Below are 21,638 nucleotides of genomic sequence, written 5' to 3' on the forward strand. Positions count from 1 at the left end.
ATTTTTAAGGGTGTAAAGAGCAATTCAGAGGCTGGATTTGCAGCTTCAGGTGAGAATTCACTGCCTGGATGCTCTGGAGGAGCATGGATCTGCAGGCAGAGCAGTTGCTTGCAGTCTTGCACCTCTTTTCCAGGGTGGATATTTGAGACTTTTTCTGTGAGTTCCAAGCTGGAGCTTTCACTTACTGTAAGCTGCACATTAATAAAACTTGCTTAAGAGCCAAGGGGACTTTCTGTTATGTGTAATACCAGGTTCAGCAAAGATCCCTAAGACCTAATTTAGTGAGTTTTTTCATACCCATGCTATTAGTTGATTTTAGCTTTTCAGCTTTTTCTTTTCTTTTTTTTTTTTCTTTTCTTTTTTTTTTTTAATCTTTAAAAAATACTGAGATACATATCTGGAACCTTTACAGAGAACACAGAAGCTCAAGTGAAAGACAGTATGCATTTGCTAATTCATCTAAAAATCCAAGCTCTTTTAGTGGGAGCAGGTGAAAGGCTCCAGTATACTCCACAGAACAGGATCACAACAGCTGCTGAGATCACAGCAGCTTCTTCCATTTTTGCCAGAAACATGTGAAAAGGAAGACAAGGGAATAACTTTGTGTTTAGTAAGGTTTTTGGTTGATGTGGCAGAAGTGTGGCCTGTTTCCTGCCCTTGCCAGTGTAACAGGGTGTATGTTGTATTGCTGTGTTTTGCACTAGTGGGGATCAGCTCTCCAGTTTTAGCTGTGGAGTGTTCCCAAACAATAGCTATTTTGAAGACAGCTTCTCTGGATTATTTTTCAAGCGTCCTGTGTAACTTTTTTGAGTTAAGCATTGCCTGCAGTTGTTTCTTTGGAGGCAATGTGTAAACGATCAGAATTTGCTGGAGCTTAAAGGCATATCTAGAAACAATGCCACAAAACAGAACAGACCCACCATGGGGGAGTCTCAGCTCTTTAAGGAGGTGTGACCCAAGCTTTCATGCCAATTCTTTGTTTGCTTGTAAATGAACCTCTGAATAAGATTTGTCAGTGCTGTATGAAAAAGATGTCAGGATGCAAAGAGCAACCATGTGTGAGTCCATTCAACGGTATTCTTTGGGAAGTGACATATATTGGGAGATAAAATTCAGGATTAACCAGGTAAGTGAGTTTTGAGAAGCACACAAATTATTGTCCTTGTCCCACCTGGTATCTTGGAAGCACAGCCCATGTGTAGTACCCAGCAGGAGCTCCTGGCAGTTTATATGATTTTGCTGGTAACACTGACCCATTTTCAGGTTTTTACTGGAAGCAGAGCCCATGTCAGCCCACCTGAGCACTGACATTTTCCCTTCTCCCTCCCAGAATGTGAACGGTATCAAGTACCACGCCAAGAACGGCCACAGAACACAAATCCGCGTACGCAAACCATTCAAATGTCGCTGTGGAAAGAGTTACAAGACAGCTCAGGGCCTGCGGCACCACACAATCAATTTCCATCCCCCCGTGTCTGCTGAGATCATCAGGAAGATGCAGCAATAACATGCTGGTCACAAATGTGCCAAGAAATCCTCACCAGCAGTTGCTGATTTTGAGAACAGCCACCTTTTTCAGGGGAAGCACTCAGCAACCCTTTAAAAAAAAAATTAAATGCATGCTTTAAAATTTTCTGTAATTTTGGAATGATGTATCTTTGTAGAGTTAATGATTTTGTACATTTGCACATGTTATCATCTTACCCATTTTCATTACTTTGAGATAAGGTGCTATAAAAGCTATAGGTTCTTCAGAACATTTTTCTCCAAAAAAACAAAAGACCTAGGGGGACGTTGCGTATTTAGTTGTACTGACGTGTGGGACAGGAGCGCGAGGAGGAGAGCTTGGCACTGACATCCTTTCAAGATTGTAACGTGATGAAGACTTTCGATGCATCTGTCAATGTGTGTGCAAAACCAAAACAGTACCGCCCTCGTCAAACTATAGTTAACATGCCTTACATAACGGAGTTATCAGTGGAGTAGCAAGTCTTTTAGGTAATGGAAATATAAATAAGAAAGAATGTTTAACATAATATGCTAAAAATATTTTCATACTTAAATAACATACATAAAAAGGTGTGCTTGCTGTATTTTATATTATCTTGCAAATCTTTTTTTTTTTCCTCCCTCTTGAAATGCTGAAAACCTTGCCATTCAAATAGTAAACAATCACTTTAGTGTTAGCAAATACATTTTTTTCTCTGTACAAGATGTCATATTATGTTCATGCCCATCAAACTTTTGAGGACCAATATCCCAGTCCAACTAAATATTTACCCCTGAACTATCTGTTAGAAAGACACTTGGAAATACTTAAGTGCAAATTTATGTGTGTGTGAGAAACAATTATCTTCATCTCAGATGAAGTTTTGAAGCACTTTGTAGTTCTCAATTGCCAACAGATTTAATGTTTTATGTGTTGCCAATTCTTGCAACTACTGTACGAGCATGTGCTGCGGTTGCAAATAAAAATGAGAAATTCAGCGCATGGTTTAAGGAGGTCCGTTAGTTGTGCTAAGGGAGTTCTAATGCCTCTCCCTCACGTTCATTGTGTTTTGAGATTTTCTTTGTGCATTTTTTGCTTCTCATTGTAGGTCGCCGCATTCCATCTGGAAGTGTCTGTTTAGCTTTACAATTAATTTTGCTGAAATATGACATTTGAGCCTTATTGAAGATTTAAGTGCTTCTTGCAGCAGGTGGTCAGAGACTGACTTAAAAGCCAACGTGAGAGCGCTTCGTGTCTGGACCATACCTGAACATTTGTTGCTTGCCATCCTGCCTTGAGCATTCTTCTCACAAGTGCTATTCCTGGAGTTCAGCCGGCCGGGAGCAGAGGTGGGCAGCCTCTACCAGCCCTAGCCTGAACACTCCTTTGCCTGGCAAGGGCGCAGGAGGAACTCCCAGTGTTAACACAGTCATCGCCTTGGCTTGGTTCCTGTTCTTTTAAGTGCAAAAGAAAGCTCACATAAAGGAGGGATGAGCTTTCCCTATTTTTTTTTCCAAAGCTTTAAAGGAAAACTTTGTAAGGATGACAATTACCTTTTCTCCAGCAGAGTAAAAGTCTCATTAAAACACATAAGAATCATCCTCATGGGTAAGTGTTTAGAACAGCCAAAGTGAAGCCAAACATCCCTCTCTCAGATGCCAGAGAGGTGACCGTGACAGCTGGGTTTAAAGGATGATCCAGACATGAGAGTTACTGGTACACACAAGGCCCCAAGTGGCCACTTCCCACCTTCTGCAGCTTTGGCAACAGATCTGGCCAACAAACACATTTTGGCTCTGCTCCTAGTGCAAGAACTACAGGCTGGGCGAGTTCGTTCAACAGCTAAACAGTTGTAAAACGTCATTGTTGCATGTAAATTCCTTTCAACTATAAAACTGAAATTCCAGTTTCTATTTACCTATTCATTGTGACAGTATTATTAAACAGGTAAAGATGGGACTATTTTGTTATACTGTGTATAGTGAATGTATTGTACTGTGTCTGTGAAAAGTGTGCTTTAAATTATATTTTCATATGTTTTGTTGGGGACAAAGTACTTTAAGTTTGAAAGTGACAGAGGTTTGTTTTAGAACTGAAGGCAACTTAAATAATTCCTGTCAGGAAAGCTGCTTATAAATGTAAATCAAATCACATTTAAAATAAACTGCCTCTGACCTAAAAAGACTGCTCTTTTCTCATTCCTATCCTAGGGTTAAGTTCTCGGGCTGTGTATAGTTTGTCATTTGTTTACTTTGGTATCATCAAACTCTTGGAGCCTGTTCTAACTGTTTTCATCTGCTTTTGAGTTACAGTAAGAAAAAAATCCATGCTTTACCTCAGGCCAGCTCTTGATACGAAGCTCCCAGTTACAAAAATCTTTAGACTGCAAACAGCACAGGAGTACTGAGGAGTTACTGCTGCCCAGGACACTGCAATTCATCTGCATCATGCAGTTTTTAGTTAACTCCTGCATTAACTGGATATTGCACATGTTCAGGAGGGAACTGCAGTCAACAGAAGCAACTCTAAGCTTTAATCCTAGAGTCTCCCTCTCAAAGAAAGAACATGAACAGATGTGAGGAGCAGCCCTTTGTCATACAATGCTGAGTCATCATTTACTCCTTAGTTAACTCTACATTCTGTTTAATTCTAAAATGAGCAACAGGAAAAACAGACCACTGACTCAATGAATAATTCTGCTTTTAATGTAACAAGACTACTGTACAGCAAGTGGGAAGCAAATTTACTTAATACAGTTAAAGTAAATATAAAATGTTTAGATATACACACACGTGTTTTTACTTATTGGAAAGAAATACATAAAGTTAAAATGCAAAAGATTTTAAAAGCCAGAAGGAACACAATCCACTGTTGTGAAAATAGAACAATATTTTCTACTGAATAAAACTGCAACATAATGGCAATGACTTTTTTAAACAATTACTTTTAGGCATTTAAGCACAGCAGTTTCTTTCAACTCAAAACCACTGCCTTAAAGTATAACATACCTCATTTAATGTTATCCCTTAAGGCAAACATTCTAGACCTGAAACTGAAGTATTTACCATTCCTCTTGTTGCAAGCCTGGAATCTCACATTACATGCATCTACAGCTCAGAAATGTACTAGAAAACTATATTTTCATAGGGTAAGTAATGTAAATTTCCAATTTAAGTGTTATTCAGAGAAAAACTACGTGGATTTGCTAGGAGAAACACCTGCTTATTACATTTTTAATTGTGCCTCAGTTATCTAGGTTAAGAGAAACCACAGGTGTTTGGGTGATCTTTTTTAAATGTAGCTAAAGAACATCATGAAGCCGGTCTTGTATTTTCTGAGGCTTAGTCACTCCTGTGTCCTTAGGCATTCCACTAAGTAGGGGAAGAAGTTCCACTAAGTAGGGGAATAAATAGCTACATACACAACAAGGGGGGTTGTGGGTCTCCTTAGAACAGTTAGGCAGAGAGAGAAGATAACCCCATAGCAGCTTACAGCCATGGCTCCCATTAGAGTACATGAGCTTTTAATCAGAAGTTTGCACTGTTACAGAAAGCTGCACTGCTTTTGTTTTAGAGGTGGACTACTCAAAGTGGTGGGGTTTTAAGCTACACTGCAAAACAAAGTATTTAATCAAAATTTAATACGTTCTGATCAAAGTGTGTCTGGACGTGCCTCTCAAAGCCCTTCTGGTCGTAGTCGGGCGGGAACTGCTCGCTGCACATGGGACAGACCTTCCAGTGGCTCTCAACGTGCTCCTCAAACTTGCTCTGGTCGTAGTTTGGGGGAAACATCACATCACAGAGAGGGCATTTCTTCTGCATATCGAAACTTCACGAGGAGACAGAGAGAAAGAAAAAAGGGAACAGTTTATTTATTGTGCTAATGCAAACTAAAGGCAGGATCCTGGTGCCACCAACATTCAGAACTTTACTATCAACTTAAATTTGAGTGGATTTTGTATCCAAGTATCATCCAGTTTATTCAAATGTTTTTGCTGAAAGCACTCAGCACAGTCAGAGCAGTTTTACACACAAATTCCAAAATAACCTGGCATTTTAAAAGCAACATAATTTTGACCTTACTCCAGCTACCACTGAATACAAATCTATTGAATGCCTTAATGGTCAAACAGTTTCATGGGAAACCACTCTCTCTGCTCATAAATGCTTGCTCTTAGCAAACATAACACTTTATAAAAGCTCTAAACTTAGGTTCACAATTAGGTTGGCAAGAGAGGGGAAAAAACAAAAGTTATCCATTCATTTACTAAAAAAATTGTCCAAATTCCATCAAAGGTATAGCATGAACAGTCTGCCCAGTCTCACGGCATATTCTCTGCCAGTTAATTGTAAATCAAACATTAACTGAAAATGCTCCATAGCTTTTTCACTTTCACCCCCACCCTTGAGTAGTTTTACAGAAACTTCTCCATGCCCTTAAAGACCAATAAAAGATAATATCTACCTGGAATCAAAGCAGAAGCCTGTGCCCCGCTCACGCAAGAGAAGACTTGGAGGATCAGGAGCAGAAGGTACAGTGTTGTCATCATCCTATTGAAAAGAGAAAGTATTTTAAAGACTAACCCCTACAGCTTTTTTTTTCTGTTATCAAACACAAACCCAGATGAAATTTACCTTCACTCTGTAATTTCTGTAGCACAAGTTTTACTTTTGTACATCTTGGCTCTATTCTGCAATTCGATAATAGAGCACAAAACGGAGTCACTTCAAGGTGGAAATACCAAGATTATTAGAACTCCAAGTCCTACCTAATTTTTCTTTTTTATCTCAAAGATGCCTTAATAGCAAGGGCTAGGAATTATTTAGCTGATCTACAAAAAAGGATATGCAAAGGAGCCCATATAACAGCACACATGTGTTTTATACAGATAACTCATATGCAAACATATTTCAGTTTTAGGCTAACATACTTTTCCCTTATGAAGGGTAAATGGAAACAGGAAAGGATGGGAAAATTTCCTCAATATTCTTCTGACAACACCTGTTTAGTTTCAACCACTTAACATTTCCATTAAGCAGGCAGTGGGGCCTACTATGACAAGATGCTGGCAACAAATGTAATCTTGCAGTCTGCTTTGCACCTGCAGTGAAAAGGGCATAGGAGTTTTAAACCATCAGTTGTTCTTTTTGTCATGGAGACAGGATAGATGTATTAAGAAAGAAAAACTATTTTGTTTGAAGTACTCATGCTACAATGCTACAGCTAGTACAAAAGCACAACAAATTTGCTGAATACCAGACTGAAGCACACCAGAACTTAACCAAGAAAATTTATGTGCATCTTTTATCAGTAAAACAGTTCAATTACAAACATTGGCCAAATTAACACTTAAGTCTTAGTTAATTTCTTCAGTATAACCCCTGTCCCCCTCTTCCCCTTTTTTTTAAAAGATATTTGGCTTACTGCTGGACACTTGGTAAGACAAAATTGTTTACACCTTTTGCCCTCTCAGCTTCTGGCAAGTGTGGCACCCTGCCAAATACAAATATAACATTCCTTCTTGTTCCTTTTCGAGAAACATCTGAAAAAGAGGACAATGCTTTCCTCTGCACAGGCATACCTGCACTGTCCTACACAGCTGCCCTGCAAGAACTCTCTTCACCAAAAGTCAAGCACATGTAAAAGCCTTTGGAATGTCCTACAGCTACAGCTTTCTCATGGCCCAGTTCCCTTAATTGTGAAATTCATACTGTGTGTTCCTTACAGCAGCTTCTGACCCAGGCCCTGGACAAGAATGTCAATACTAAGCACGTACGGATATTACCCTGTTACGATATGGAACGTCTGTCTCTTCAGTGTACTTTTGCTCTTGGCCAAGTCACAGGGATCAGTTCCTAACCTTTTGGGATGCCTAACCCTCACAAGAAGAATGCAAATGTCTCTGTTGAGCTGACCTCACCGAGATCTTACAGAGATTACTGTGTAAGCACGGCATGGTCAAAGAGGAACCATGAGAACTTTATCTTGGTCTGAGAGGACTTCCCAGCTATTCTCATTACAAGTTACAGTAAACACCATGCAGTCACCAAGAACTACAAATTCTCACGCAGCGCCCTGGGGTAACTTGGAATGTCTGGAAAACAGAGAAGGTGCCATTGTATTGGACTCCAACAGCTGCCTATTTCTGTCATTTCTGATGGACAAAACTCCTAAGTGTTCCATGTAAAACAGAGCACTTTAAGGGGGGAAGACAGATCATCATGGTTCACATGATTCTTATCTTGGTTCACAGCCACTTAGTGCCTAGTATCATCCAGAAATCCATTCTTTATTCTTATAAACAAGGTTGTATGTACTTTTGAACCTGGCATTTAAACACTCATCACTCTCCCCTAAGAAAAAGAACCATCCCTGACAGCTCAAAAGACAAAAAGAGGTGGTTTACAAAGCTGCTTTACAGAGTATGACAACAACTGCCACAGGCCACAGTGCCTTAGTGGCTCTTGCCTATGCTGTATGTTAAGCAAAGGCATCAGCTTACTTTGATATCACGAGGTTGAGTCATCCAAGTTGTTTTGATGAAAGCCCACACTCCATATTTTGAGAAAGAAACAGTTTAATCTGCCCTTTACGTAGATCCAAAGCCACCTTCCTTGCAGTCCAGACTGATGAGCAGGGACAGGGACACAGCTGCACATTCTTAGTCCGAGAGCTCTACAGTGCCCTGAACAGATGTAACACAGTGGGTACACTGTCTCAGGTCCTTAGGAAAAAACACTGGTACCATGGACCCATAGGCTGTAGCAGAACAAGTGCCAGGCCCTCTGAACTCAAAGTCTGAATAATTAGTTGAATGAATTATAAAGGATGTCTTTAGCATAATGACTTAACTATTATCACCGGACTGTACCTCTGGCTCTTTAAAAAACTGCCAAATTATTAAGTAAATCATAAATACAGTATTACTCACTAAAGCATGGTAAAAAAAAAAAAAAGGGGATTTGCCACTAGGGGAAGAAGGGAAAGCCAAACATGAAACTGTCAGAAGTAAGCGCAACTCAATTAGCTTTACTGAAACAAACTAATTCTGTCTCAAGCACCGCTTTCATAATTACAACTGTAAGCAGTTCCAGGATTGTCAAACAGAAATTAGAAGGCTGTGTAATACAGCACAAAACCCCATCCCTAAGTGTTACAGATCATTTTGACATGCAGAAGTAAGGAACCAATGCCTATCCTAGGCCTTGAACACATGAGCAGACACAGAGCTGACATGCAGTGCAGGTACACTGGGAAGAAGGACACATACATTTTATTTCTGTGATTCAGCTCTGCTGTAGGAGTGAAATCAAACTCATTCCTCTAGGCCTCTCTGCCAGCAGTCTGCTCTCCCAAGAGACACCTGGATACCAACTGCTCCTTTCATGTCCTCCCTATGCAAAAGATAGTAATTGGCTGCCAGGGTCAGATCAGGCTAATAATGCATTATGGCAGTTTTTGCTAGAAGAAAGGCCATTTTGGAGTTACCTGAAAAAATATCCTGACCTGGTACTCAGTTGCCAAGAGTTACATTATCCATTCCCCACAAATTTACCATGACTAAAACATTGTTTAATTGTCTCAGGATAGTAATTTTGGGCTTGCTGCCAATTGTAATCAGGACTATATTTCTTAAGCACATACTTTAATTATATATATACATAACAGGATTATGAGCAAATGGAACGTTAATGTTGAGTAGATGACAGCAGGAACTTGTGGCAAGTCAGCCACTCCACAGAACATCACCACTGTGCACATGCTCAGGTGGCACTATTAACACAGACCAGTTTATCCCTCAGAAATCACAGTTTAATTGGCCTATGAGTTCCAAAAGTCAAAGCTACAAGAATCCTGGAAAATCTTCCCAGTCATACAAAACTGAATGGCTTTTATGACAGCCAAAGACATAGAAATGCTCCCTTCTAAGTAACAAAGTTTGGGAGAAACCAAATTGGAACACAACAGCACAAAAATTCTGAGGCATTTGAATAACTTGTGTTATATTAGTTTAGGAAATTAAGAGTGTTGTAGTCACTTCCACCTCTTCATGGCTGTTTTGGTAGTGGTTCACCTATGATGATGAACATGTCGACTTTATCTAAGATAACACACTTTTTAGCCATGAAGAGGTGGAAGTGACTACAACACCCTTAATTTCTTAAACTAATATGATTTGTAGTAATAGGAATGTGGACAGGAGGACAGCAGAAGTCCATACAATGGTAGTATTTTAAACAAAACAGCAAGCCTATCAGTCCTTTTCTTCTGGAGGACTCCAGCAAAAGACTCTACTTTCTGTTGGTTGAAAAAATGCAGAGATCTACATCTTAAAGATCTTATTTTAAAAAACAGTCCAAGCAACGGTAATCTCCTCATATTTATCATTTTATATTTGCTGGCTTTTCTGCACAAACAACAGACTCTTCTTTATGATGTATCACCTGATACCTGATTTTCCTGGTTATTTATTTACATCCTGCCTCAAAACTGTTTTATCTTTGGCTTATTACTAAGTCTCCCTAGAAAAATTTCTGCAGCGTCTGATTTCCACAAAAATTTCTATACTATACATACAGTCTATCTGGGTGAGGAACAAGCAACTGATTCTCAGTTGCAAATAAAAAATAAAGATACAAGTTATTTGATTTAAAGGCACCTTTTCTCAAGCTGAACTTTATTTAAGCCTGTTTTATTCCATCTCATTACAAAAATCCAAGCTGTGTCTGCAAACGAGCACAAGACTCTAGCACTGTTTCTCTTGGGTTTGCAAGAGGGCAAAGCACATAGATGAGAGAGAACACCCTGCTAATTAAACTGCAGCAGATGACTAAAGAAGAGAAGAGCTTGTCAGATGTAATAGCTACGTCAAGAATGATCAGATTAAATATGCAAAATGTGAAGTAAAGGTGGGGACAGCATTAAGCTCACATTCGAGATCTTGAACAAGCTGCAAAAGCTCTGACAGTTTCTCTAATTATTCACAGTAATGGACATTGGGAGCAAAAGGCAGGAGGGAGAAATACATTTTTCTCCATTATAGGTGCTGAGCACCAGGGCTAAAATCATGCCTGTCTGAACACTGATCAGTTTCTGCAAAGGTTAATAGCAATTAAATGTGGCAAACTAGACTAAATGAGAAACAGGTCATGATACCACTGTACTTGCAAAGAGCACAATACTTTGCAGAAAGGTATTTCTTGTTTAATATTTTTGAAGGTGCAAGAGTACTTGGAATAAGAAAGAGTAATAGGTCTGTTCCTGCTCAAATGAAGACATACAGTCCAATTTATTACAGAAGCCAAGTTTTATACTAGAATGTACACGTTAACTGTGCTAAAAAGAAAAACTAACCAGAAACCTGAAACATACAAAGTCTTAAAAAAAAAAAAAAAATAAAGTGCAAATTATCTCTCAGTTTAATCAGCTTTAGGCAACAGTTAATTAAGCTCTTTCAAATACATGTCCAATAGCAAAAAGCATTCAAAATGGAAATTAATAAATGCAGATTTGCAGAACACAGAGCAGAAGATTAACAGATTAGAATAATGTATCTAGTAGGACACCAATTTACAGTCGGCATTTAACTGAAAATACTGGTATCTGAATCCTTTATGTTTTTACTTGTCCTGTTCCACTTTAGTTCCTATATTCCTATTATAAAATAGGTGATGTGGCTACATTTTGAGCTCTCATTCTACCACACAGCAGAGAAAAATCATGAGTTGAGATTATGTGACTTTTTTTACTTTAGTAATTAAAGATTAAGAAGCTACTGTCCATAAGAACAAGTACCAAAATAAGCTGTCAGTAACTCAAGAGATTAGGGGAACAAGTATGTTATCAATATACAATATTATATCAATATTATCAAACAATAGAGTTTTCCCTTTCACAGCAAGTAAAAATATTTTCCAGGGAAAAGAAAAACCAAATTTACATAACAATAAATTTGGCTTATCAGATATGGAAAACCTATGTGAAGCTCTTGGTAACACATCAGTAAATATATCAAGGAAAATAAATATAATAAAAAAGGTAACTTGCATTGCTATCCTCAGGATCTTCCAAACCATCAGGGCGACTCAGATTGCGTGAAGGCTGGCTGCACACTACATCATCCAACTCCCAAAAGGAACTTCTAACAGGTGGTCTTTGGATCTCATCAGGATTAAAAGCACCATCTGCTCCATCTGAAGAAAAATTAATTATGACATCTTTGTTCAGTAGACTGTATTTTGTGATTATAGACATGTTACCTCACCTTTAAAAATCAAGAGTTGAACACATTTTTGGTTTACATAATATAAAACAATAGGAGAGAATCAACTTCTTCCAAAGGTGTTTACAACTTTGTTTACCTTTCTGATTCCCATCATAAAATAAAGGCCCTTTACTGATGTTCATCAGTCAGTAAAGGCTCTGTAAACCAGTCTGAAGACTTGGTACTTAACCTGCATTAAATGAGGCATTGCTTTTGAAACAGCAAGGAAGAAATTGTATTGGGGGGGGTGTGAAATGTATTTACCTCTTCTTTCCTGAATTGCATAAGGGTTTCCATATTGCAATACTGGTAGTCTACTTGGCACTGCAGGAACTGGTCCGTTCTCCTCTGAATATGGGTTGCGAAAATGTAATGTCTGCTGTGAAATCTGTCCTTCCATCATCCTTCCAGCTTGATCTCCTGGTGTCCTGCCAAGCTCCTAAATAATGCAAAGTTCAAAATGTAATTAACCTATGGAGTCCTAGCAAAATTTGAAATGTTTATGAAATATGTTTTTAAAAGAAAAAATCTGCTAACCTTCCTACAGTCTTTTCATTTTGGTCTTATGCCAAGTATACCACAAATACCAAAAATAACCAATGAAGAAAAGAAAATACAAAAAACATATTTTAAAGAAATACTGTTGTCAGTTAGTTCTAATTACATGAACAGAAATGCCACTGCATCCTTTAACAATGAAGAAAAATTAGCTAAATCAGTAAAATGGGTAGATTAACAATAACAACTAAAGATAATATTCAGTGAGAAAAGCTTTTAAAAGTTACAATTAAAAAGAAATTTTTTTTTTTTCATATCATGCCATATCATTCAAAAATGTAGCATTTTAGTATGTGGAGCACATCTTTGTACATACTTGACATAATTCCATATGAATTCATGAGTGGCAGACATTCAGTGAACTATTAAGTACATTGCACTGGATCCCTTCTGATATTTCACAGAAGTATTTTTATCAGATAATTCTTTCAGAAATGTTCGAACAGAATTCTTCAAAAAATTAATATACTTAAAATTCTAGGTTCCTGCATGTAAACCATACATATGATAGTAATTATGAACTATAAAGGATTTTTGTAACTTAGAAACCATTAAAATTCTGATCCAGTATACATCTTAAAAGACACTAATTAAAGTGACTTCAGTGTGGTCAATGCATCAGCTGTAATTTATCCCAATAAAAATCTTTCTCATCCTTTCATTCAACAAAGTGGATTAAGGAGTAGAGTGCAATATGCCATAAATATCAAAAGGAATATGCCATTTAAATTCAGAACCAAGCAAAAAACTGAGATATAAATATGAAAACAATAATTAAAAAATAGAGACTACTAAGGGAGACATGATCTCCAGTAAAGCTCTTTCTGATTAGTATTTTCTTCTGGGTTCTGTGTGTTCATGTTTAATATGTGCTGATGTGATGTTAATAAAACCCTCAAAGACTGAAGTGTGCCTTTTCCCCAAAAGACTTTAAATTGAAACTTAAAACCAAAGCTTCAATGACCAGTTCAACTCCATAGGAATCAAAAGTCTTTTTATAAAAGGAACCACTTAAAAATGTTTTTCTTGCAAACAGGAGAACTTCAGATCAACCTCTTGAACAAAAAAATGCAAAAAACATGTATCAGTAACTACTCTGAAGACAAAACACTACTCAAATGCAAAAAGACCTCATATAATGGAGGGCATCCCTCCTCTAGATACAATTAAAAGCTATGCCAGTGTTAATTTAGATTTATAAACTAAAAGGAACATGATTAAAACAGGTAAGATTAAATAGCCAGATTGCATGTTTTAGTGAGTGTGTAAAATCTAATTAATCTTTACTAAATACAAAGCAGGAACAATTAATTAGCAATGAAATCAAGATTTTACTTTTTAAAACCAATTTCTTCTACAATATAGTAGCAGTTTAAAATGAGAGGCAGTAGCATTAGTACTTTAATTTTAGCATTACATACAATTAAAACAGAAAGTAGATCAACAAGACTGTAAAAAGGTGGTGAAAAAACAACTTTAACCAGAAGTTGGATAGCTAGGGTAGAGACTAATTAAAAAAAAAAAAAAAAATCAAAGGCTAAGTACGTAAATAAAACAGAAACAAAATAATTTTATAGATTTAAAGAGACAGCAAATGAACATTTTTAGAAAGCTATGCTTGGTGACATTTATAAACAAACACTGATAATGAGTATAAATTGAAATGCTGTTTACTACTACCCCATGCTTAACCTTTTAAATCGTGGGTCGAGTCTAGCTAGGCACTTTGATTCTTCTTGGTAATGTAAATATTTATAAATGTGATAGACAAAGTTCCAAGCTTTTATAAGCTTAATACATTATGATTATTATTACAGTTGTTGTTCTCATGTGTGGTGTTTAAAACTACTTCCTCCACCTAAACCAGCTGCACCAAAACTCAAACTTGAATTTGATTTCTTTTGAACTAGAAAAATATGAGAGATCTATTAAAAATTATATCCTTGGCTTAAAAAGAAGATAAATTAAATACCAACTACTTGACAATCTAGAATCATACGAAAAATTAACTAGCTTAATCTGAAAGTTTAGTTTTGTTTCAGTTTATCAGAACTAAAATGCCTATTTTTACTAAGTATCTCTTCACACTGGAATTGCAAAGTAATCAAAGTTTCAAAGAGAAAGCCCAACTTTGCACAATACCATGTAATACTATCTGAATGTAATAAAGACATTTTATTATTTCACTTTTCAGTAAAATTTGCCTTTGATTAATTGCCATACAATACCTCAGAGGTACTTCTTCATTAGCATTAATATTTCAGAAAGTGTGACAATACCTTCTCACTGGTAAAGAGTTCCAACTGTGATGCCAGTTCCTTTATTCGTCTCTCTTTTTCTGCCAGCTGAATCTATATGAAAAGAAGATTAAGATTCCTGTATTAGTGAATGGAAACTATTTCCCCACGTGTTACATCATGAAAACAAAGTTCCCTGAATAAGTTAATCTATCAGATGAAAACAGTTTTGTCTGCTAGAGTTAAATGCAATATATAGTGTTACTATGAATCCAACCCAGCAATTCTCTCAAAGTTTTATCTGCTGGATAACAGCAGTTCATCAGTAGCCTTTTCTTGCAAGTTTTCAGTGAACAGTTGAGGAATGACAAAATTATGTTAAAAACAAGGAGTAGTATCAGTGCTACCAATGGCAGGAGTGGCACCATGGTCCAGACACAGCTGAAGGTTTGCAAGCCTCCTCTCATCATTTCTGAAGAAATCTCTTGGCAGCTCATATGTCCCACCATAGAACCTGAGAGATCCAAAAGCTACTCCTGTCTCAAAGACACTAAATTTGTTTCACTAATATATACCTTGTGTCTCTGTTGGATGCTCTGGGAGGAGGTGCAATTGACACATTACACAATTCTTCCTGGCTTCAAAATGATGATTTAAATAATCTCTCACTACAAAGAACTATTTGATTTGTATTCTGGTTCCTTTAGAGACTGCCTCTTCTCCTGTTTTTCTAGAATCTAAGCTCAATGCTTAGCATAACTGCTTATCAATTCTTTTCAATTCTGAAATTCCTTTTCCTAGTTTAGGTCAACAGAGCAAAACCTCCTGACTGGGAAGAAAAGCACACCTTTTTCTCTACCACCCTCACCCTCTGGAATTATAGCAATTTTTAAATTGCATTCAAAATGCTTTCAATCATAGAACCAATTATTTATTGAGAAGTTAAATTTACTTCACATTAAACTGTGCATGGCAACTGATCACTGCTAATTAATAAAAAAAAACTGCAAAGAGTCATGCATTTTATAAAATGGAAATTGGAGCTTTGGAAAGTGTAGAAAAAAGATGGCCTGTGGAGTACTGAAGTAAACTGTAGAGTAATTTGGCATTTTATAAAGAAAAAATGCTGTAATTACTAATAAAAAGGGATTCCTAGTAGAACCAATGCAGTCACAGTTCAGTTTAACCATTTTTCAACACAATGGGCAAAAGCAGGCAACAGAATCAGCTGCATTATCACCATTAGACTGAGAACCAGCAGAAAAGATGGTGCCATGAACATTTATTGCTCTTATCTCATCCCTACTGATCTAAAAAGCAAATTCAGAATCAGCATTGCTATCACATAACCTCAAAGATTAAGCCCCTTGTAAGCTAAAGCTGCTCATTATGCTTGACTTTCTGGTGAATGTGTAACTTCACTCTACCAAGACTATAGCTGAGGTTCTCCAAATTAAATTCTTGCATGATTTTAAGAACAATGGATCACTCCTCTCTCTCTACTGACTTCAGATAAAATGCATTAGACATTACTGCACTAGTAATCTAATATAGAATATGAAGATTTTAGACAAACACACCAATCAATCTTCCTTAGTATTACAGTAAGCAGCAGGAAATCAGAAATCCCCTGCCCTTTTTATCCCATAGTACAAGACTATGTCATTTAGGGGGTTGTCTAAACCCACAGTATTAAAAGACTGATGGCCAGCTGGTAGTAGATCTTAGCAAACCTCTCTTATTTTAAAAGAAGAATTACAAGACTTAATTGTTTCTTCAAGAGCAGAATATGTAATTACAGCCAAAATGTATTCAGTGTGCTTTCCTTATTAAAGCTCTTCATTACTTGAACTATCAGAAATAAGCAGCCATGTTAAGAAGAGGTAACCATTCATTGTCATAAACAAAACCTGTAACTTACTTTATACTGATCCTCCATTGCTGCCAGCTGTAATTTTATACCCTCGTTGATTTTCACTTGTTCTTTCCACTTCAGCTCCAGTTTAGCTAATTCATCAGCATAAACACTGCATTTCATCTTCTCATCCTAAAGTAGATTATACCATGGCATGAAATATTTACAGTCTTAAGAGATTTTTCCCTCCCACCCCCAAAAATGTCACTCTGTTAACTCCATCCTTTTAAAACAAGACCATTTACAAATGGCTTCTATAAGCCTGACTCCAGACTCTGAAATGGTCAAGACCACAGAACACTGCATAAATCATGTTCAACAGGCATTTCTTTCCTTTAGTTTTCAACAAGCTGATATTCCTCATTAATTTCACAGTTTCAAGTTTCTTTGTACCAAAATACTACTAACCATGATTATTCTTTCAAGTACCTCACTTCAACACAAAAACCTTTCCCAAATTACTTTTACAACCTAAGTACTTTTCTTCCAGAAGGTCAAAGGCAAAGCTTTCTTCAAAAATCACTATGGAATAAATAGCCAGCAGAAGCCAATGCATGGACAATGCCATGGACAGGGTCATGAGCAGAATTACAGGACAGTTATTACATCCTGGAAAACTTACTAAAATAGAATAATATCATTGTGATAGATAAAAGAAATAAAATGAAGACAGATAAGACAACACTCAGAAAGACTTTCTTAAACTGTTCTCAACTTTTCATTGACACAATACTCCATCATCATACACACATCCAAACTGGTTAAATGAAAATCAAGTGCCAACTTTGGTTGAGACAACCAAATAAATGTCTTTATGTATGACTGAGCCCAAGGTAGTTGGCAGCACCCATTCAGGTGTGAAAATACTGTAAAAGCCATGACAGGCAAATAGGGAAAAGTTCCTTTGCTTTGGACAGAGTATCAGATCAACACTGCCACACTTGTTCCAGACAAGTGTAAGATGGCTTACAGCAACCTGCTGTATTTGATTTATAAAAGCAATTACACTTAATGTAAGAACAGAAAGTATTTAAGACCTTATGTATGTTGACATTTGTTTTACTGCTGGTTTTCCTTCTCTGGACCCTCTAAAACCATACATAGTCAAGAGCTGGCTGAACAAAAATGTGTTTCCTTATGTTAAAATTTCTTAACACCGTAATCACGGTGTATCACACAAACAAGGAAGGCAGCTCAGCTGGGTAGGCCTTGTGATTTTTAAGGCTTAGCACCTACAGCTACTTTTTGTTCAGCTTTCCAAAGCAGCCGTTTACTTACTGCCAACATTTGCTTGTATTTCTTATACTTCTCTGTTTTCTCAGAAATCTCTTTATTCATTTCACGCACTTGTTCCTTTACCACGGATTCCAAAACTATGTCAGATGAAATTGGGCTAACTGTGAACATTGAAGAAAAAAAACACAAGAACATTGATTTTTTTTGTTCCACAAAGTTTGCATAAGAGAGATGACAGCCCAGATTTGAGAGTGCATCAAAAACAAAGTGCTCCATGTTATCCAAACCAGAGACAATCAGCATTATGTGCTATGTATGATCAGCAACTGTACTGGCAGGTCTGTGTTCAGCTCTCTCACTCTGAGAGAAGATCAGCATAACTGCACACATATGTAGTACTCTCCCAAGAAAGAAAACAAGGTGAACACCAGAATATGTATGCTATCGTTCTAAATACTCTATTCTTACATAAAAACATGGAAGTACCTCAGCAAACTACTTCACCACACACTACCACTGAGTTTGCTGGGATTGTATGTTTTAAGAAACGCTTAAATTTATTTTAGACAGGAGGGAACTGATAGAAATGACAGCCTTTGGTCTTTACAGATCAAATCAGCAAGTATCTGTCATTTATAAAATAACAAAAAAAACCTAATCAGCATTGTTTGGCATTTATCAACTTAAACTGAATGACAAAATCACAGAATGGTTTGGGCAGGAAGGGAACTTAAAGATCCTCTATCTCCAATTCCCCTGCCATGGACAGGGACACCTTCCACTACACCAGGCTGCTCAGAACCCTGTCCAACCTGGCCCTAAACACCCCAGGGGATGGGACATTCCTAACTCCTTTGAGAAGCCTGTTCTAATGCCTCACCAGCCCCATTGTGAAGGATTTCTTCCTAAATTTTAACTTACTACATACTGAAGTTTTAGAATACTGTTTTGATTGATTTTATAGTAGAATGCTACAGTGGATAGTCATAACAACATATCTGCAAAATTACTGTGCTATTATACTCAAACTGAACATCTGAGTAAGATTTTTTTTTTAATAAACTGTTTCTTAGCTTGGAAAAATCAAAGCCATCTCTGTTAACTACGAAGCAGAAATTCACTATTTCAGTTGTACTGGCATTAATAAGCAGCAACTAAACTGATATATGAACTTATTTCAAATGTTACCACTTAGTAAGAGACAAAATATTTAGCTCTTTTCACAACTCTAATTAATGCTTTAATTAAACACAACAAGTCCACCTACTTTATACCACTAATACTATAAGTGACTACTTCACATAGAAAACACTTTCAGGCTTATAAAGACAGACAAAATTTAAGCTGTTGATACCTGGAGATGCAGACAACTTTTTCTCTGTAAGGACGGCAGTAGCTGTCTCAGTGTTAGATGCATCTGTCAGTTTCTGTTGATGCCCTGCAGTTTTCTTTGTGAAAAGAAATTTTGTTTTGGTATTTGATTAAATGAAAGCCAAAGCACAAAGTAATGTATCTTGCAAAATGTATAATTTGCTCCAAAATTAGACAGAACTGCTCATTAAAACAGCAGGTAATAATATATATATATACAAAAAAATTTAGTTCTACTAAGACTGAAATTGCTTCAAACTATGATTTTTATCATCTTGATGACAGTCTTTTTTTCCCAGAAAGAGTAATTTCTAAGCAAATTACTGGAAAAATCTCCTTTTCTAGAGAATCAGTTACACTTAAAATCATTAACTTAAATCTAATATTCTATTAATAAAACAGTCTGTATCAGGAATGTCTGCTGGACTTCTAGAGCGAAAGCAATGAAATCGGGTTTTTGCTGTAAGATGTACAACATTTGCCAAAGATAAGGAAGGTTTTTAAGGAAAAGCCATAGATGCTCTGATATGACACCTCATTCACCATTGACCTTCTGGATGAGAAGATGGCTCTTTTATGCAATGTTCTGTGGATAAAAAATACTTAAGTCTGGTTTTCTTAAGAATTCATATTTGCATATCTTGCCATTGCACAGGCCTCTTCCCTGCTTGAGCTGCTCTCCAACTCTAATTTATACAAAAATCTGAAGAACTCTATTCTCAAATCTGTTTGAAATTTACTGACAGGTTCAGTTGCTAGGTTGCCTATGACTTGTATCATCATTGAAAAGATTCATTTATTTATGAAACAGATCTTGGAAGAGTGGTAACAAAATACATATGGAATACAACTCCATACTGTGTTGTGAAGAATTTTTCCCTACTTGGCTTTTAAATCCTACTTCAAGTTCTACTATTTCCCCCACTTTTGGGCTTCAGGTTTTTTGTTGGGCTTTTTTGTGGTGGTATTGGATAGAGGCAGTAATTACAGATTTTCCCAGCTTCAGTTTCAAAATTCTTCCTTGAACACTGTAATGCTTATAGGTTCATCCAAGCTCTACTAGGCTTCTATACCAGCTACTATAAATTCTACGCTTGGTTTGGACAACTACCTAAAGAGAATCATAGAAGTAATGGTAAGAAAATGGTAAAGAGTCATTGCTTACCAGACATTTTAATCCTTTTTTAAAAGCATTCGTTTTCACAGAAGGAAATTAAATTGTTGAAATGTTACCAAAAAAGCAAGTGCAATTTATCCCATTCTACTTACTGCCTGTTCTGTAAACTTGTTTACTTGTTTTTGAAGTTTTTGACATTCTTTGAACTTTTCCTTGTAATGGTCAGCAGCCATTTGTAGGCGAAGCTTCAGATCCTCAACTTCTCTGCGCAGTTCCTGCTCCACTGCGTTTGAAGCTTCCTTAAAATAAAAAAATAAAAAAATAGAAACTATTCCTCCTTTTGTTCAAACACCACTATTTCCCAAAATGCCTTTTTTTAATTAAAAAAAGCATAATGCTCCATCTAAGTACTGAAGCTCCTATTTTCTTTGTGGGAAAGCAAGGAATAGCACAAGCAGTAGAGCACAGAGAAAGGCAGAGTATGTCCTGAACTTCATTCCAAGCAGGACACACTGAGGGACATAAACAGGTACTGGTGTAATACCAGTATGGGCTCATTAATGTATATCTAAAGTCTGAATGTATAGGCCTGAACACCTTCCAGGGGTTGTTCTAGCTATCCCACAGACAAGTACAGCCACAAAAGTGCAAAGCCCACAACTATTCCTTCATACTCACTAGATTTCCACTCCACCTGGGAGTGGTTCCATTGAGCCACAATACTGATATACAAGCTACACAAATCACATCTGACAACTACACACAGGCTATGCTCAGGTATTTTCTGGTAACTTGTGGCATTCAGATATTTGCTACTTCCTTCATGATACTTTTCAAAACACACTGTATACAACTGAGACTCTTAGGAAAAAAATCATGCCATTCTTTGACATTTTAAATACAATAATTCTATTAAGTGTTGTAATATTACAGTACTATTTTGTGTTCAGCTCAATGTATTTTCTTTGAACAGTTATACCATTACAGTAATCCTGGTAGCAAATAAATGCCATACAGCTGCAGTCACTGAAGATCCTTCATAGAGCTCACTTTAATCAAAATACTGAAACATGTAACATATATAGCTTACTATATTTTTATTCAAGACTCTTTTATCCAAGTCTGAAGTCAAGACAGTTTCCATTATACTAATATTTTTATACTTATAAGTACTGAAAGCAAATTAACTTTGATCACACAAATATTGGAAGGAGTCATAAGAATTCAGAGAATCTATCAATGAGAAAAGAATACTATAAAACAACCCAAGTTTTTACCAATACATTTTCTAATTTGAATGGATTTTTTAATGCTACTGTGGCTCACTTAACAGAATTAAGACAGTGAGAGGACTCATATAAATAAAATAAAATAACATAGATAAATATAGCATTATTCTACAAAAATAATGTAGGTGTGAGTAACAGCAGAAACCTCCTTTCTGACCAAAC

At 36.7% G+C, this 21,638-nt stretch overlaps 2 protein-coding genes across 7 annotated transcripts in view; one reads left to right on the forward strand and one right to left on the reverse strand.

Annotated features, from left to right (window-relative positions):
- The window catches only part of JAZF1 (JAZF zinc finger 1), a 181,454-nt gene extending 178,767 nt beyond the window's left edge, over positions 1-2,687 (forward strand). For both annotated transcript variants that reach the window (XM_056482689.1, XM_056482690.1), the window contains exon 5: positions 1,331-2,687. In XM_056482689.1, the coding sequence (XP_056338664.1) occupies positions 1,331-1,507 (177 nt within the window). In that variant the 3' untranslated portion in view covers positions 1,508-2,687. The remainder of the gene's footprint in view (positions 1-1,330) is intronic.
- Positions 2,688-4,172: 1,485 nt separating this feature from the next.
- Positions 4,173-21,638, reverse strand: part of TAX1BP1 (Tax1 binding protein 1) — a 54,482-nt gene continuing 37,016 nt past the window's right edge. For 3 of the 5 annotated variants that reach the window (XM_056482693.1, XM_056482694.1, XM_056482691.1), the window contains 9 exons: positions 20,340-20,486; positions 19,054-19,147; positions 17,742-17,860; positions 16,470-16,595; positions 14,591-14,662; positions 12,018-12,192; positions 11,537-11,682; positions 5,954-6,039; positions 4,173-5,317 (listed from right to left, as the gene is read on the reverse strand). In XM_056482693.1, the coding sequence (XP_056338668.1) occupies positions 5,116-5,317; positions 5,954-6,039; positions 11,537-11,682; positions 12,018-12,192; positions 14,591-14,662; positions 16,470-16,595; positions 17,742-17,860; positions 19,054-19,147; positions 20,340-20,486 (1,167 nt within the window). In that variant the 3' untranslated portion in view covers positions 4,173-5,115. The remainder of the gene's footprint in view (positions 5,318-5,953; positions 6,040-11,536; positions 11,683-12,017; positions 12,193-14,590; positions 14,663-16,469; positions 16,596-17,741; positions 17,861-19,053; positions 19,148-20,339; positions 20,487-21,638) is intronic. The other 2 variants (XM_056482696.1, XM_056482695.1) reach the window with 1 other exon arrangement.

Source organism: Oenanthe melanoleuca, chromosome 2 (genome assembly GCF_029582105.1).
Source record: "Oenanthe melanoleuca isolate GR-GAL-2019-014 chromosome 2, OMel1.0, whole genome shotgun sequence".
NCBI lineage: Eukaryota > Metazoa > Chordata > Aves > Passeriformes > Muscicapidae > Oenanthe > Oenanthe melanoleuca.